Source organism: Tyto alba, unplaced genomic scaffold (assembly GCF_018691265.1).
Source record: "Tyto alba isolate M040663 unplaced genomic scaffold, T.alba_DEE_v4.0 Super-Scaffold_11, whole genome shotgun sequence".
Taxonomy (NCBI): domain Eukaryota; kingdom Metazoa; phylum Chordata; class Aves; order Strigiformes; family Tytonidae; genus Tyto; species Tyto alba.
The window spans coordinates 7,771,667-7,787,790 of NW_024881273.1; the positions used below are offsets into that span (position 1 = coordinate 7,771,667).

At 37.9% G+C, this 16,124-nt stretch overlaps 1 protein-coding gene across 1 annotated transcript in view; it reads left to right on the top strand.

The window, feature by feature from the left end:
* CDK5RAP2 (CDK5 regulatory subunit associated protein 2) overlaps positions 1-16,124 on the top strand; it is an 87,171-nt gene that overhangs the window by 31,694 nt on the left and 39,353 nt on the right. Inside the window, 7 exon segments of the mRNA XM_033012028.2 lie at positions 725-822; positions 3,861-3,991; positions 5,603-5,718; positions 7,223-7,351; positions 13,146-13,241; positions 13,948-13,995; positions 14,618-14,805. Of these exon segments, the coding sequence (XP_032867919.2) occupies positions 725-822; positions 3,861-3,991; positions 5,603-5,718; positions 7,223-7,351; positions 13,146-13,241; positions 13,948-13,995; positions 14,618-14,805 (806 nt within the window).

Consider the following 16,124-nt stretch of genomic DNA (forward strand, 5'->3'; position numbering starts at 1 on the left):
ATCCTTACTGAGAATGTAGCATAAGAGTCTGAATTTATTCTAATAATAATAATAATATACTTTCTGTGAGCAAGACTGCAGGTAAATAATTTTCTTTTCTTTGCACAAGTGAAGAAGCAGCTTGTAGTGACCCAGCTGAGTGTGCAGAAAGCTGACTCAATGAGTGCGTGTCTGACACATTCATCCTTTATTTGTTGACTCAGTACGGTCCTTTTTGTTCAGAAATGGAATAGAATTTGCAGGAACCCGTCCCCCAGAGAGACCCAATTTTATCCAGAACGCACGGGACTTGGGACAATGTAAAACGTGTGCTTGGAGCTTGGGCTTGTCTGCTCTCCCTTCTCTCCCTTGCCCTCCTCTGAAGCAGCTACCTGCCTGGTTGTTCCTGGGTTGTTGATTTGTAAACGTTGGAAGTGAGGATGCTTGGGGTAGGGGAGAAGCTTTTTAGACTGTGATAAAAATGATAAACCACTGTTTAGATAAGTGACTCACTTATGGTAGGTAACTAGTGAAACAGTATATGCCTCCTTTAATAATGGCTGTTTTTAAGTATCATGAATAATTTCCAGATTCATATGAGGCTTTGGAGGTGGGCAGTCCTGTTCAGCAAATGCTGATTTCTACTTAATTTACATTTTCTTCAGGACACAGGTATACACATAGTTATAGACATGGAAACTTAAAAATTACATTGTAAGCTTAGTATGTTCTTGTTTTAATTTAGGTAAATAAAGAAGCTGAATATGAAAAGCTGATCCTTGCTTTAAGAAAGGAACAACATATTTATTCTACGCTAGTGAAGACCTTCAAAGAATCGGATAGGTAAGTACTTTTTCTATTTTGGTGGATAATCTAAACTGAAAGGGCAAAAGACAGAAATTGTGAAAAAAGGTGCAGCTTAACTGGAGTGCTGATTATTTTGTACCGGCCAATTGTTTACAAGTCATAAACTAGCTGTAGTGGTCTCCTTAAAAGATAATATAAACTCACTTACAAAAATATTTATCTAAATTACTTAAACATTTCAGAAATATTTTTAGTTTGGATTGAAATCTTAGATGAACCAGATTTCCACATAGGTACCAAAGTAAGCAGCTAGATTTTCAGGAGTTACGTGTCTTGTGTTGAAATATAGGGGAAAAATTAAATTGCAGTGAACTTTTAGGTGCTGAAAAATTTGCCATGGTTTACTTCTAAAATACAGATACTGCTTATCTTAAAAGTGACACTGTGAGAATTTTGATGAGAATATAAGCCAGTAAGATTTTGGAGAAGGTTAAACAAAACAGAATAATTGAAGTTTGCATAGTATGCTTTCAATGTAAAGCATTCAGAAGCATGGCAGAGCAAGTGTTTTTTAACCTTTTAAAATCAAAGAACACAACATGTTAGAAAGAAATCTGTGGCCTACTTTGTATCCTATTACTGCTTGGCAGTTGAGAAGGAGCTGTTATGAGAAAATAAAGAAAATTCTTAGCCTTTAGGCAAAATAAATGTTTTATAAAAAATTTACTTCTGTGGTTATAATTACAAATATCTTAATTAGGTATTGACATCATTTCAGAGCCAGCTCCTGACTCTTCCTGCCTGAAGGCAATGGCGTATACCTGCCAACTTTGTGGGAATATGTGTTTGTATTTTGCGGTTGGTTTATAGACCTCTATAGTTGGGAAACCATCAAATGAATAGCACTAGAGTATATGAGGTCTGGTATTTGAATTAAGCGCATTAACAGTAATGACATCTTGTCCTTGGCCACAGCTCCGAAGCTGTTTTAGACACTAGAATATTTTTAATTAGGAAGAGTGATAGAAGTCAGATTATGGAGATTATTTCTTATCTCTGGGATAAAAAAAGCAATGGCTTTTCTGACTTCTCTGTTGAACAATCGCCAAATGAAGGAAAAAACCAGTTTATTTAAATATTTCACATGGAGGGTGTGACCTGACATTGAAACACGTTCTGTGGGTAAGGCGATTGTCAACACTGTATAGTAGTAACAACAAAGTAACATAGCTCTGATACTAGTTTTGCTTAAAATAACTTTCAAATGAGGAAAATTTTAACTGTAGTTATAATCATTAGGTTAATAGGAGTTTTGCAGTTAATTTCTGTATGATCAGGATCATTAGTTCTGTTTGCCTGATAGGGAGTTACAGCATGCACAGAGTGCACATGTTATGCAGCGATTTGAAGAGGATGCTCAGTGATTCAACAGTAGAACTGGAAGTTGGAGGCAGGTCTTCCTATTTCTTCTCCTTGTAGTTTTGTGGGCTGAGATGTGTTGTAAATCTTATCAAGGAAGATTTGAACCCCCAGAGTTCTAGGGAGCTGATAAACAAGCTCTGCAAATAAATTCAGCTTCCTCATTTGTGTAATTGCCATCAGCACTGACATAAATTTTAGACAAACCTCTGTTTTCTTGCTGGCATATCTTCTTTTAGGCATTATTTACTTTAAGCAACCGGGATGGTTATTTTTCAAAATAAGCTACTGAATGTCAGGACCAAGACATTTCTTGTGTCTCCATGCAGGGAATCAATGCTTTTTCTTATAAAACCTTTAACTCATGAAAAGGAGAAAATATGCTTACTTAGCTTCTAGTAATGTGTTGGTTTGGTTTTATTCTTAATTTTTTGTTGAGCACTTAAGACAGCTTTCTCTTCCAAGATACTCTTGAACGAGAGAGAATTGGTTAAAGCAATCGTCTCTTGCGTAGGGAACACTGACAGCAGCACATTTGTCAGAAGACAGTCTTTTCATACATTCTGCCTTTTAATTAATGTGTTTTTATGGCATGCTGTTATTCTCATGCAAGTATGATGTGCTGTATGTTCCTGTATAGTCTCCTGTAAGATGGATTGAAATGTTTTTTTAAGATGCCTGAACTCTCTGGCATTTAGTGCAGTGAATTGGAAATTCTACAGCAGCTTAATTTATCTTAAAACACTGAGGTTCTAAGTGAAGGAAAAGTGGAAATAAATAATATGAGTTCTCTAGCACCTTGTTATTTATTTATTATTAAATGCAATTTATTTAATTTTATTACAATTTCAGTTTTTAGTATACTTAAGTCTTTACGAACGGACCAAAACTGTCTTGTCAATGTTGTTGAAGGGTATGGGGAAGATCTAGCCAGGGACAGCTAGAGCTGCTGACACCGTGAGGCCTGAGGGACAGTGACTGATGCTAAAGTAAGAGCTTCAGTGGTCACCTTGTAAGAAAGCTGCTTAAAGAATTAATTCATCTTGACAAATTATCATTTGTAAGTTTTGGTGTTTACCCGTTGAGATAATTGAGACAATTTAGACCTTAAAAGGTCTTTTTACAGATTGTCGGATAAATGAAGAAATAAAACAGTTGTGTTTGGGTCATATTTTCAATGAAATATGATTTTTAATTTTTTTTTCTTACGTGGAGCATTAGATTATATAGTATAGCTCTGTAGCAAGGGAACAAAGTTTCCATGGTCACCATATAATGGAATACACAGAGCCATCAGTATTAGGTGATAATGATATTTTTCTGGCATACTTTTCAGAAGTTAGTAATTTTGATTTTCCTTAAAAAGAATGACACAGAAGTTGGCTAGTAGAATAGATCTGTCATGTTTAATCTCATTTACAAGCAGCACAGCTCAACACAGCAAGAAAAGGCTGTATACGTAAATGTTTAGTCTCGTCTTTCTAAGCAGGGATTTGTTTGTGCTTATGTATCAAAATGATGTAACTGTGTGATGAAAACCCACGATGGCTAATGTGAAATGGGCTCTTTGTGGAAGCCCGGATGTATAAAAGATGCTGAGGTGCACAACAAAACGTTTTGAATTGAATCTTGAAGATTTTTTCTCCTTTTTTAAGTATAAATAGCTTGCAAACGGAACTAAACAACATTTTCATGTTGCGAAAACAACTAGAAGAAGATGTTTTAGCTAATCGGAATCTACAGAAGGTCTTAGAAGATCAGATTAAGGACATTAAAAACCGACCAGGTCTGTATCTGTGTGCAGCCCATCCCTTTTCTTGATCATCTTGCACAAAGGAAAACTGGTTTTATTACTCACAGTTTGCTGTGATGGTGAAAAAACATTTGAGAGTAGAAAAAGTTATGAAAAGACTTCTTTTCAGCTTTCTATACTGAAAATTATTTGGGGGATTTGTAACAGAATGTCTGAGCAATCGGGGCATATACAGAGGGACAGCTTTTCTCTTTCCATGCAGCAAATGTTAGTAATTCTATGGCAATTCTACTGCAGTGATCATTTCAAGCTGCCTACAATTTTGTACCCATAGAATTTACTGTTTTCTGCAGAAGTCAGAGATTCCTGGCTTTGAATAATCTGTGTCCATGGGATCACTCTCTGACCATGGAATGTAATTATTTCACAATACTTTGGTAAAGACCTTCTGTCTCAGGAAATGGCTAGACTTATCCTAACGAAAGTATTTCAGAGAAAGAAAAAATAACCAGAGGCTTTGTTATTTTGTAATTCAGAAATAGTAGAGCTTTTAAACATAACTTACCTTCTAGCTTTTTTATTCTGCTTCTTTGGAGGTGTTTTTAGTATGTACTTTGATACAGTAAAGAGCAATGTAAGTGGACATTGTTAAATATAGTTTACTGCATATGTATGCATGTATCTGTTTTATTCCATAGGGGATATATAAATAACAATAAAGCCTGTTCACTTACCCCTTTCAACATAGATTTCCAATTTTAGCATCACTCCCTTGACAGCTATGATAACTGACAAAAGGTAAACTGCTGCCGTGTCAGTTTCCAACCTCCAAAGCACAAAGATGATGAACAACCAGGGTAGGCCAAAGGGTTTTTTGTGTATATTCCTGGGTTCTCAAGAGCAGTTGTGTTGAGGGAGAGGCTGCTAGGAATGAAGACTCTGAAAATTAGTGAATTTGTGAAGCTTTGGGTCCTCACAGCAGCCATGTGATCAGTGTCAGAGCTGGGAGTAGGATTTGGATGTCTCTTCTTTCTCCTAATTTAGATATGCTTTCTCCCTATCTAATGAGATAGATATATATAGAATTAACTGTCATCTATACTGTAAATGAACAGGTGCTTATTGAAACATAACAAAGAATTCCTGCAGTTACAGAGGAAGTGAATAAGTAGTTATTTTCAATTCAATTAATGCAATCTTTTGACCCAAAAGCAAAATAAATTCAATAACTTTGTCTAACCCAGCTTTTTGCCTTGAGACCTTGAGTACATGTTCATAAAAATATAGTTAAAACAGAATAATTATTCATGCCTTACTTATCCTTCCTAAAAATTATTTCTAATTGTAATGCTAAATATGCAAATGATAATTCAGAATTCCATTCACAACTCATGCTGATAACCACAGAAAATACAAGCACAGAAAATTCAGCATGTCTGTGTGTCAGAAGCACAAAGAAATACGAGGACAAAATTTGTTCAGTTAAACAGAAATCTTATTTTGGGGGGGATGAAGCATTTTAACTGTCCTCCCACAGATTTACTAGTAGGTTCTTATTGAAAAAGTTCTGTCTTAGAACTTTAAGCGGTGTTTTCCTGCAAATAGAGTTTCTGAAATAATTCCTGTCCTTGATTATTTTGACAGATGAGACACTATCTTTCTGTGGAGATCAAACATCTTATATGAGTATCTGTTTAGGAGAGCAAGATCATTTAAGCCTACAGATAGACCATCTGTCTCTTGAAGAACTTAAGAAAAAGGTACTGATCTTTTTTATTATTTGCTGTTTCTAATAGGTTGAATCTGCTTTGTTTCTAGTTTGTGTGTCTTTCACAAAAAGGTTTATTTAGATACAATTGGGTAGTTCTGAAAGGATTTGAAATTCTTATCTCTGTGGTTTGTGATCCACCTTTTATGAACTATTTAGTCTTTGTTATACCGCATGAGCTTCAGAATCAGCTGAAATGCAGGTGGCTTGCTGCAAAGGTTTTATGGTAGTTAGACACCTGGATTCAAATTACAGACTCAATACTGTATTTTAGTCATCATGAAGTATACCAAGTCCAAATAAAAGTTTTTGCATTAAGTATCCTACAATGTACATTTTATGTACCTATGTTAATCAGGAAGATGGTAGTGGTGTCTCTGACTTATGCTTCTGTATAACACACTCCATCCCAGGATTTGCAAATCTTTTGGGAAATATGGCATGTTAGAGAATAACCCTGAGGTAGGGTAATGTTGTCTCCATTCTACAAAAGGAGAACTGAAATTCACAGGGGTTAAATGTGCAGACCATTGTCCTACAGTAAATCAGTATTGGAGTTCAGAAACTTGTTCTTCTGACTCCTTATCCTGTGCAGTGACCTCTGATCCATGCACCGGTTTATGATATGGAATTACTTTGAATATGTTTGTTTGGGAATGAACATAAGTGAAGTTTTATATTTCTCACGGCCAGCTGAATTGTAGGCAGGTGTTCAAAATCTGGAGGTGGGTAATCTGAAGGAAAGAAGTTTGCCTTATGCTGAACAGGTGTCAATAAAAAAAGCCCCAGACTGTGTCCCAGTCCCATTCTGGGGTTATACCGCTTTTATCTCTGATCATATTATCTTCCGTAGGTTCAGGGATACTCATTAGCAAAAGATGTTTATAAACCATTTCTTACTTGAAAAAGGGTTTGTATGCCTGAAAGCTGCTCTGTTTTTTTAGAAATATATTAATTGGTCTAATAAAAATATTTCACTTTCTTCTGCAAACATCTCCTTCTTGATAAACTTACGTGAGTCTGTGACAGTAATGTCTGTTCAAGAGTTTTGCACGTGACTGTCCTTTCAGATTTTGTATCTGTGAAGCTACTCAGAATGATAGTGGCTTATAAAGGGTCTTTAAAATAAAACAGGTCGTTTCTGAATGCTACTATTTCCCTGTAACGCTCGTTTCCCTTGCACTAAAACGTTTCTTCTCAAATCAGCCTGTTGGTGTGAGGTGCCCTCAGGTTTCTTCTTGCTACTGAGTTGTGAAACTTGATAGGTCACCTTAATAACATGGCTGGAAACTACAGTCTTACAGGTTAAGATTTCTTGAACACTCACAAACATAATCATGTTTTCATACATAGGGAGATTGTCTCGTGAGCAGATACAGAAACCCAGGCTTTCCAGCTGTGGGGTTTAAATTTAACTGGAGATTTATATATCATCATTTGTGTTCATACTAGTATGGATGTTACCAGTTTTCCTTGTTCTTCCTTTGTTTATTTAGGTTACAGAACTTCTCTTGATGGTTAAGGATCTTCAGTCAATTAATCAAGAACTTAAGAAAAAACAGCTTGCACTTTGTACAACAGATTCTCAAGGGAAGGAAGCACTAAAAATATTAAACCACAGTGAGGTAGGTTTTCTGTGTTTAAGTAGTGGTGGATCTGATTCTCACATTTAATATACCTTATGGAGTCATTTACATCTGTGCCGAATGAGTGTAAACCCCTTGGGGCTTAGCTTGCTAATTCCTTATAATAACTTTTTAAATTAATGATGTAAACAACTTTAAGATGTTAGCACAACAGAGAATCAGCTCAATGCAAGTGTTCAGTGATGTGTCAAGTTGATTTTAAGGTAATAACATCCACATTAAAATACTAATTTGGACTGTGATCCATTTGTTTTGTCAATTGAAAGGGGAGGAAATAGTTAATTTTACAAAGAAACCAATATCTTATATAACATTTTAGTTATATACTAAATATGTCTCTGCAGTTCAAGAGTCATTCTCACGCTGTGTCTAATTCTGTAAGAGCTTAGTTTGTATCTCCTCTGCATCTGCAGAACAACTAGAGCTCACTGTAGCCAAAAAAGAGAGAACAGCGCTACAGGTCACTTAAACACATGGTTGTAATTTCATATAGAATGTAGAAGTGTATGAAGAAGTGGCCAGCATTGTGGTAGATTGCTGAGAGGTGCAAGGAAGTAATTGTTGCTGGTGTTTCAGTCTTTTGCCCAAAGCTAAGACTGTTTTTAGCTGTGGGCAAGAAGAGGTCTTGGCAAAATACTTCCACTGAGAAACATTTCGGGTGCTGGGTCCCCATGTGTCACCTTATGTGTGAATGATGAGGGATGTTGTCGTGGTTTGAGCCTGGTCAGCAGCCAGACACCACACAGCCACTCTCTCCCCCTTCTCTTCCGACAATGAGAAGGGACAGAGAGCCAGGCTTGGGGTTGGAGATAGGACCGGGAGGGGCAGATCACCCATTATGGGCACGAGCAAAAGGCAGACTCGTTAGGGGAAGAAAAAAAGAACAGACATTTATTACAGACACTAACAACACTTAACAGAGTAGGACAGTGAGAAGCATTGCCACATCTTGAGAACACCTTCCCCCCACCCCTCCCTTCTTCCCGGGCTCAGCTCTGCTCCCAATATCTCTACCTCCTCCCCCACTGGCGCAGGGGCAGGGAATGGGGGGTGCAGTCAGTGCTGCCGCTTCTTCCATCTTCCGTTCGTACCACTTCTCCATCTGCATGGAAATGGCCTCAAAGAAGTACTGTGTTATCTCCAGGGCCTGGGAGGTGACTCTGAGCAGAGGGACTGGTGGCTGTCCTGCAGGCAGGGCGGAGGGCTGCTCCTGGCTCTGATGTGCCCCTGCATGGTGCCCACGCCGGAGCAGCTCAGGAAGGGCTGCAGCTCATGGGAGGGACTCCAGTTGGAGAAAGTTGGTGTCCCACGCTGAAGCAGTGTAAGGAAATGCTGCAGCACATGAGAGGGACTCATGTCAGAGAAAGTTTGTGGAGGACTGTCTACTGTGAGGGGTACCACGATGGAGCAGGGGGAAGAAGTTCCAGAAGCTCCCCCCACCAAAGATGGAAGAAGCGGCAGCACTGCCTGCACCCCCCATTCCCTGCCCCTGCGCCAGTGGGGGAGGAGGTAGAGATATTGGGAGCAGAGCTGAGCCCGGGAAGAAGGGAGGGGTGGGGGGAAGGTGTTCTCAAGATGTGGCAATGCTTCTCACTGTCCTACTCTGTTAAGTGTTGTTAGTGTCTGTAATAAATGTCTGTTCTTTTTTTCTTCCCCTAACGAGTCTGCCTTTTGCTCGTGCCCATAATGGGTGATCTGCCCCTCCCGGTCCTATTTCCAACCCCAAGCCTGGCTCTCTGTCCCTTCTCATTGTCGGAAGAGAAGGGGGAGAGGGTGGCTGTGTGGTGTCTGGCTGCTGACCAGGCTCAAACCACAATAGATGTTCAGGGGATTCTGGTAGATTCCTGTGAACTTCCTAGCTTGTTACAAAGTATTACTTGAAATGTGGCTGGTAGTACTTTTCTGTATATTCTGTTGTGGTTTTTCTTTCAGTTACATTTTTGTTGTGCACAACATATTGAATAGGAAAGAAAAAATACAAAAAGAAATAATGATGGTGCTAGTATTTTGTGTCTTGAATTTCTGAATTAAACTCCAAAGAACAGAAAATTGGGAATAGTTTGAATCAGTTACATGTAGGGATTGCCTAATTCAAGAACGGGGACAGTGTATTGATGATTTTTCTGCAGACCTCTGTAAAAAGGGTCATGTCTTTTACTGTATGTGCTGCAGATGCACTGGGAGCAATTGTCAAAAGTCACAAAATATTCTTGCTTTTTCAGTTTTAAGACGTACTCATGCAATGTTTAATTGAAATATGTTTTGAATTATTGATTGACCTTTAGGGGTGCTGCAGGTTTTATTAAAACAATGAATGTACAATGTTACTGTAATAGGTTTGCATGAAAAGCTTGTAGATAATCTGTTTCAGAGTGCGTGCACTTTCTATAGATTAATATTTTTAGCAGTTTGGCTCATCATCCTGCAGAGGGTGCTGCACCCCCACAGATGCTGCAGTTTGCACAGGACACGAATTCCTTTGGTATTATCGTTATAAGATACTGTGTGCTCCTGCATTTGTCTCAGCATGAAAAGTTCCTATAGGGCTACTTACTTAAGAAGCTGTCGGCACGGAATTAGATGTAGAATGACAAAGAGTGAAGCTTATAAAATATAAATAAACCTCAAAATTCTGGTAAAGGAAATAAGAAATTAAAATACAGTATTTTGACCTGTGCCAGAATGATAATAGTATTATGAAGCTCAAAAGTGAAAGGATCTATAATTAAAAGTTTTTAGTTGAAAAGGTACCATTTTATCAGTCTTGAGCAATAAATGGTAACCTGGATTTCAGGTTATGAATTGTGACAACAGCACGTTTTGCATATTAATAACCATTGTCAAAAAACCCTAAGTTCTATTTTTTTGTGTGTGTTTTGGGATAGAATTTGTTGACAGGTAGTGCTGAGATGATGCTAACATATGTGCTATATGAGGAATTCGGTCAGACACAAGAAGTTACATCCTTCTCAGATCCTTAAAATGAACCCATCTTCCTTTACAAAGCTGGAGCACAGATCAGTTAAATCTGCATGTTGGTGCCTCTGCAGGGCATCTCCCAAAGGGCTGATAGCTCCAGCCCCTCGTATTCTATTTCTTGGCTTCATGTTCAGAAGGGCGGGAGAAGGAGGAGAGGGGAAGGTTGTTTTTGTACTGTCCTCTGAACATCTGCTTTCTCTGAGAGAAGCAGCCTCAGTGATTTCAGCCTTCAGGGCTCCAGGGATCTTTGCAAACCAAGCATAGCAGTGGTTCATTTAGGAAAAACATTCTCAAGGTTTTCAGTCTCTTAGGAAATACTTTAAACAGGCAGCTTATTCTTGGTAGACTTTTTTTTCTGGCCTTGAGACACTTATTTTCTTCTGATATTTTGTTGAACATTAGGTTGTGTTCCTTGAAGCACAGGAAGTTTCTTTTCAGCCTCTCAGACATGGGACCATAGGACCAGGCTCAAACTGCAGTCATTTGTTCTAACAGTGTGCTATAACCTGTTGATCTTATGTAATAGTTTTATTCTAAGAATCATCACTTACTAAACCAAACACTAGCCTGGGAAAAGCATATACTAAAAAATGTTGAGTCATAAAAGGTGGTAATTGGGTGGATAAGTTATATGTGCAAATAAGTTTACTTTTAACACACAAATACAGGGTTTGTCCTGAATCTACACATGGAAGATTAAACCTTAAAAGTTTTTTTTTTTTTATAACAGCTAACATTATTGGACTTTTGGCACCCTATGATTACAATGAAAAGATCTTTTTATGATACATGCCTTTGCTATATACCACAATCCTATCTGTGTCTTCCAGTTTTCAGATTGTCTTTACTTTGTGTTGTCCTAGAAAACAGAGTCTGAGTGAAAATACCAAAATAACTCAAACATGACTTGGAAGTTAGTTTTCAATATGGATTTCTAATAGTAAAGGGCAAATATATTAATATGTTGCACCATCTGGTTTATCTTTTAAAATTCATACTTAAAAACATCAGAGTTGCTTATACTGCTAGGGATTGGAAGATAAAAAGGTTTTTTTTCATTTCTTTCATATACATGTGTGTATATATATATATGCATACATTCTATGCATACTCAAAATTCAAAACTCCACATATGCATTCAATTCCCAGGGTTCTTGAGAAGCAAAAATAATGCTCCTTGCAGAATCTTGTTTGTCTGCGATTGGACTTGACATGCTGTGAGTGGAGACTTTCCAGCACATGATACTGGGGCAGCAGGTTTCTCTTTTCATGCCATAAGTTTCAGTGCTGTGCTGTACATCCATCAAAGCTATAAATATCACATCCACGACCCCTAGACACCAGTTTCTTTCCTTCTAGTCCATCATCTGAGTCTGTACCTATAATCTCAATTTTCTGTAACTATGCTTAAAATTCTGCTTTCCTTGTCTTAAGGTAGTTTTTCTTTAGCCCAAGTGACACCAAAATATGACTGTTACACAGAGCAGTACTATATTATTGCCACAAGTGCTTTAAGACTAAGATTTTTATCCGACGCAGATTTGAATCCTTTGTGTCAGTGCTATATCCTACCTATGGTTTAGGCATATTAGGCATCGCACTGTTGATATTTACCATTGCTTTTGCATGTTTCTACTATTTAATGAGATTTTAGCAGCGAAGATCTTAAATGACTATAATCTTCTATTAGATTGGGAAGTGTTCCTATAAACCAAGATGATATAAATGTCCAGTCTGGTCTTATCACAGGGGAGTGGTGGAATGTGGTAACTGCAGGTCACTCGTGGTGGATCCCAAAGTGGGATGAAAGATTGTCCTTGTACTCGGGTTTTTGTCTGACAGGCAGAATGTGGCTACTGAATAATTCTTTTTAAAAAAGAGATTTCCCTATGATCAGTATTAAACTAACATAGGCAAAGCTACATTCTCTCCTCATCTCCTGAGCAAATTGAGTAAAGGAACTTGTAAGTGAAGTGAAAATACTCTCTGTGCACCATGTATAAATGAAGCTTGCTCAGTAGTGAGGGGTCTTTGCTGCTGTTAAGAGAGGAGCAACGTGTGCGTCTTGACCCTTGCTTGCAGAGCTATTGCTGGGATGTAACATCCAGCAAACCCAAGGGGTTTTGGCCTTACTGTCAGTAATGCTGATGGCAGGAACTTGAGTTTTGCTACCAAAAGCAGAGTCTTCCTCCTCCTCTTTTCTCAGGAAATATTAGTGATGGGAGATAGATTGGGTCCTCTGGAAAACAGGGAGAAAAGATGATGTGTCACTGTTTGCTACAAATTGGCAAAGTTGGGCAAGACACAGCAGATTGTAACTTTCAGTGTTACAGTAAATCTTTTTAGTGTATAGCAAGCTAGATGTGCTGTGTTTTAAAAGCATCTATTTCTTGAATCCTGGGGAAGAGCCTAAGTTGTGTTGCAAATGAAAGTACATTCTGGAAGTTGGAAAATATAATAGGCACAATGAGAACGTGACTGAAGATATAGAGGTCCTTTGCCAGAAGAGTTTACAAAAAAATATAAAAATCACTTAACCTCTGAGGAGAAAGGGTTACATAAAAATGAAGGTATGTGTAAGATAAACTTTCACTGTGTTTAATATGAGTCATTCCTGGGTTTTATATTAATTTTCTTTGGTATTGTTGAAGAAATCTAATTCAGTGTTTATTACTTTGTATTACAGGTTTTTTTTATTTTTCTTTTAAGACATGTCACTGACTTATTTATGCATGTTTCATATCACAGTATTTTCGTTGTGCTACATTTTCACATCATTCCATACTTTGTGTAGTGTCTTGAAATAACAGAGGAGCCAGTGATGCTGACTGAAGGTGGTGACAATGACAGGAAGACGCAGAACAGTCAATTTTCTGAGAGGGTCAGTCAGGTAGGCCTCCGCTCTGGGTACGTTATGTTACAGTACTCTTTTCTCTGCATGCTCTTGAAGATTCTTATTTTCTTAGAACACAAAGTCTTTTGCAAACAAAGCATGGTATCTGATTTTGCTTTCAACTAATTGTTATCCTAAAGAGTTTGTGAAAGCTTTTTCCTATATTTTTCTGCTGCTAGGGTTTTGCAGTCAAGATAGTTTTCATTTCTGGTTCTTGTTTTCTCTTGTTTGAGTACTCATGATCTTCCTTAATGGGGATGACAGAAAGTCCCATGAAATTGTGTTTCTTTACATACACAAACACTGATCTTCAGCCTCTGTTGCAGCCAGACCTATAGTACAAATTGTATAAGATTCTCTTGCTGCTATGATTGAGGAAAAAATACTGTAGATCCTTCTTCAGGGTTGAAATATTTGATGTCTTGGTAACTTGACTACATTTTTATATATACAGGACTCTGCTGTTCTCTTATTCTAGCGTTCAAAAGCGATGTAACATAAAGCATCATAGAATCATAAAAAAAATGAGATTGCAAGGGACCTTAGAGAATCGTAGAGTGCGATTAAAGTTGAACCTTTCTGGCTTAAAAATTTGAATATGCTAAAATAGAACACAAAATGGGGCATTTTGATTAGTAATGTTGAAAAATAATGCTGTTCTGTTCTTTGAAATTTGTAATTTCTGTGTTTCTCTGTTTGCTAGGTATGCCTTCAGGTATCTTTGGATTTTCCTTGTGAGGTGGATAAACAGGTAAGTGTTGTGTTGTAAAGGTTCTCTTGACTCTTAAACATCTTCATCTTCTGCTGCTGATGTCTACTGATGGAAATTGTATCCAAACAGTTCCAGTCTGAATTCTCATGTGGGAAGACTTTCATTGATTTAAAAGGGGGTTGAATTACTGGAGAGATCCTGTGTAGAAACTTCCTAGGACACGTCTACACTGCTGCATATAAAAAGTTGGCAGTTTGTAAATACTTGAAGTTGCATCCTGTCCTGGCCATCAGGGTTTGCATCTGGAGATCCCAGGACAGAATTTGTACTGTAAAGACAGTTGATTCAAAGGTGAACTAATAAAAAGCTGCAATCTGCAGGCAACATTCCAGGAGTTTCATACCTCTTCATAGAGAAAGACCTTCAGGGAAATCTACTTACTACTTACTAAACAACTGATCACTATGAATTAATCATATGAAATAGATGTTAATTAGTTTTTCTATTAATAAAAAGTAAGTGAAATGTCTGTGGATGCTTCTTAATGTAGATAAAGAGCATCAGGAATTACAAAACCCGATTACAAAAAGATTACAGCCCTGAATTTAATAGAACATTACATACCTGTGTAATAAGAAAAATGTTTGCAATTTTTTAACAGATAACTCCATCAGGCTATTCAGAGAGTTTCTACAAAGATAGACATTATAGGAGTCCAAATAAGCCTCAGTTTGAACATGGTACAACTGGCAAACACTTTGGCAGAATAGGAATGGATGAACATGAAACAGAAGAAAACTTGCTCACATCTCTTTCAAGAGAAAATAGAACATCTGTACTGGAATCTACGTAAGTATGAGGGAAATGTACTGCTTTTGACAGTGTTTCTATTTGAGAAGAGAATATAGTGATTTTGCTAAAGTGAATTTAGATAATGGCACTATGTAATTTACCTGAGAGATTGGCAAGGCGCCTTCAGAGCCATTTTAGTCTATCATGCAATTAAGTAATTAGGAAACATACTATCAGTAGAAATCCTTATGAAAATCCCGTTACAAGAAAAAAACTCCAAAGTTACTGATACACGGAGCTTTACTGTAGGGACTGATTGTTTTCAGGATGGGGTCTAGCAGTGTAAAGGACTCAGACGATAATAGGTGGTACTTTTTAACAAAAAAAAATATCTGAGAGCACAGGCCAGTGAAAGGGGGTGGTGTGGTAGAGGGGATGGCACTGTACTGCTTAAAAATTAGATGTGTAAGGAACTGAGGAAGGAGGGATTGGAGTTACAGTGACTGTTTTACAGGGTTAATTTTTAATGGACATTATGCTCTGTGGCATTTGCCATTTCACCTGAACTGCCTGGACAGAGGTTTGCTCTCTGTCAACAATTTAGGAAGTCTGGGCCCATGTCCTGCAGTTGACTAGTAGGTTATTCCAGTGTAACCGCTTGTAGGACTGTGAACCAGATGAACCATCATGTAAGTACTTAGGTCACTTTTCTTGCAGGAGAAAATACTTGTGTAACTAAATCTGTATAAGCCATAGTGTAACCCGTGTTTTTCAAGTGTGTGTGTGTGTTACACTATGGTTTGATCAATTCCCAGCTGAAATGCTCATTTCCACAGGCACTAGACAATACCAAGCAAGAAAAGGGTGTATAGAGAAAACACATCCTGACTAGTTTTGTTTCCTCCAGTTTCATGTTTACACCACTTAATCTCCTGGTTGAAAACTGAATTAAAGTTTTGGTGGAGATCATCATAGGATAGAATCATAGAATGGTTTGGTTTGGAAGGGACCTTACTTTGCACAAGCCCAGGTAGATGATATCAGTTGCTCTTCCCTTATCCACAAACACTTTAAGCCCATTGTAGAAGGCCACCACATTCATCAGGCACAATTTGCCCTTTGTGAAGCCATGCTGGCTGTCACCAATCACCTCCTTATTTTCCATGTGCCCTAGCATATATTCCAGGATAATCTGCTCTGTGATCTTACTGGGCAGAGAGGTGAGACTTTCTGGCCTGTAGTTCCTTGGATCTTCCTTTTTTCCCTTTTTAAAAGTGGGGGTTATGTTTCCTCTTTTCCAGTCAGAGGAAACTGCCATGACTTCTCAGATATCATGGATAGTGCCTTAGCCACTTCATCCTCCAGTTCCCTCAAGA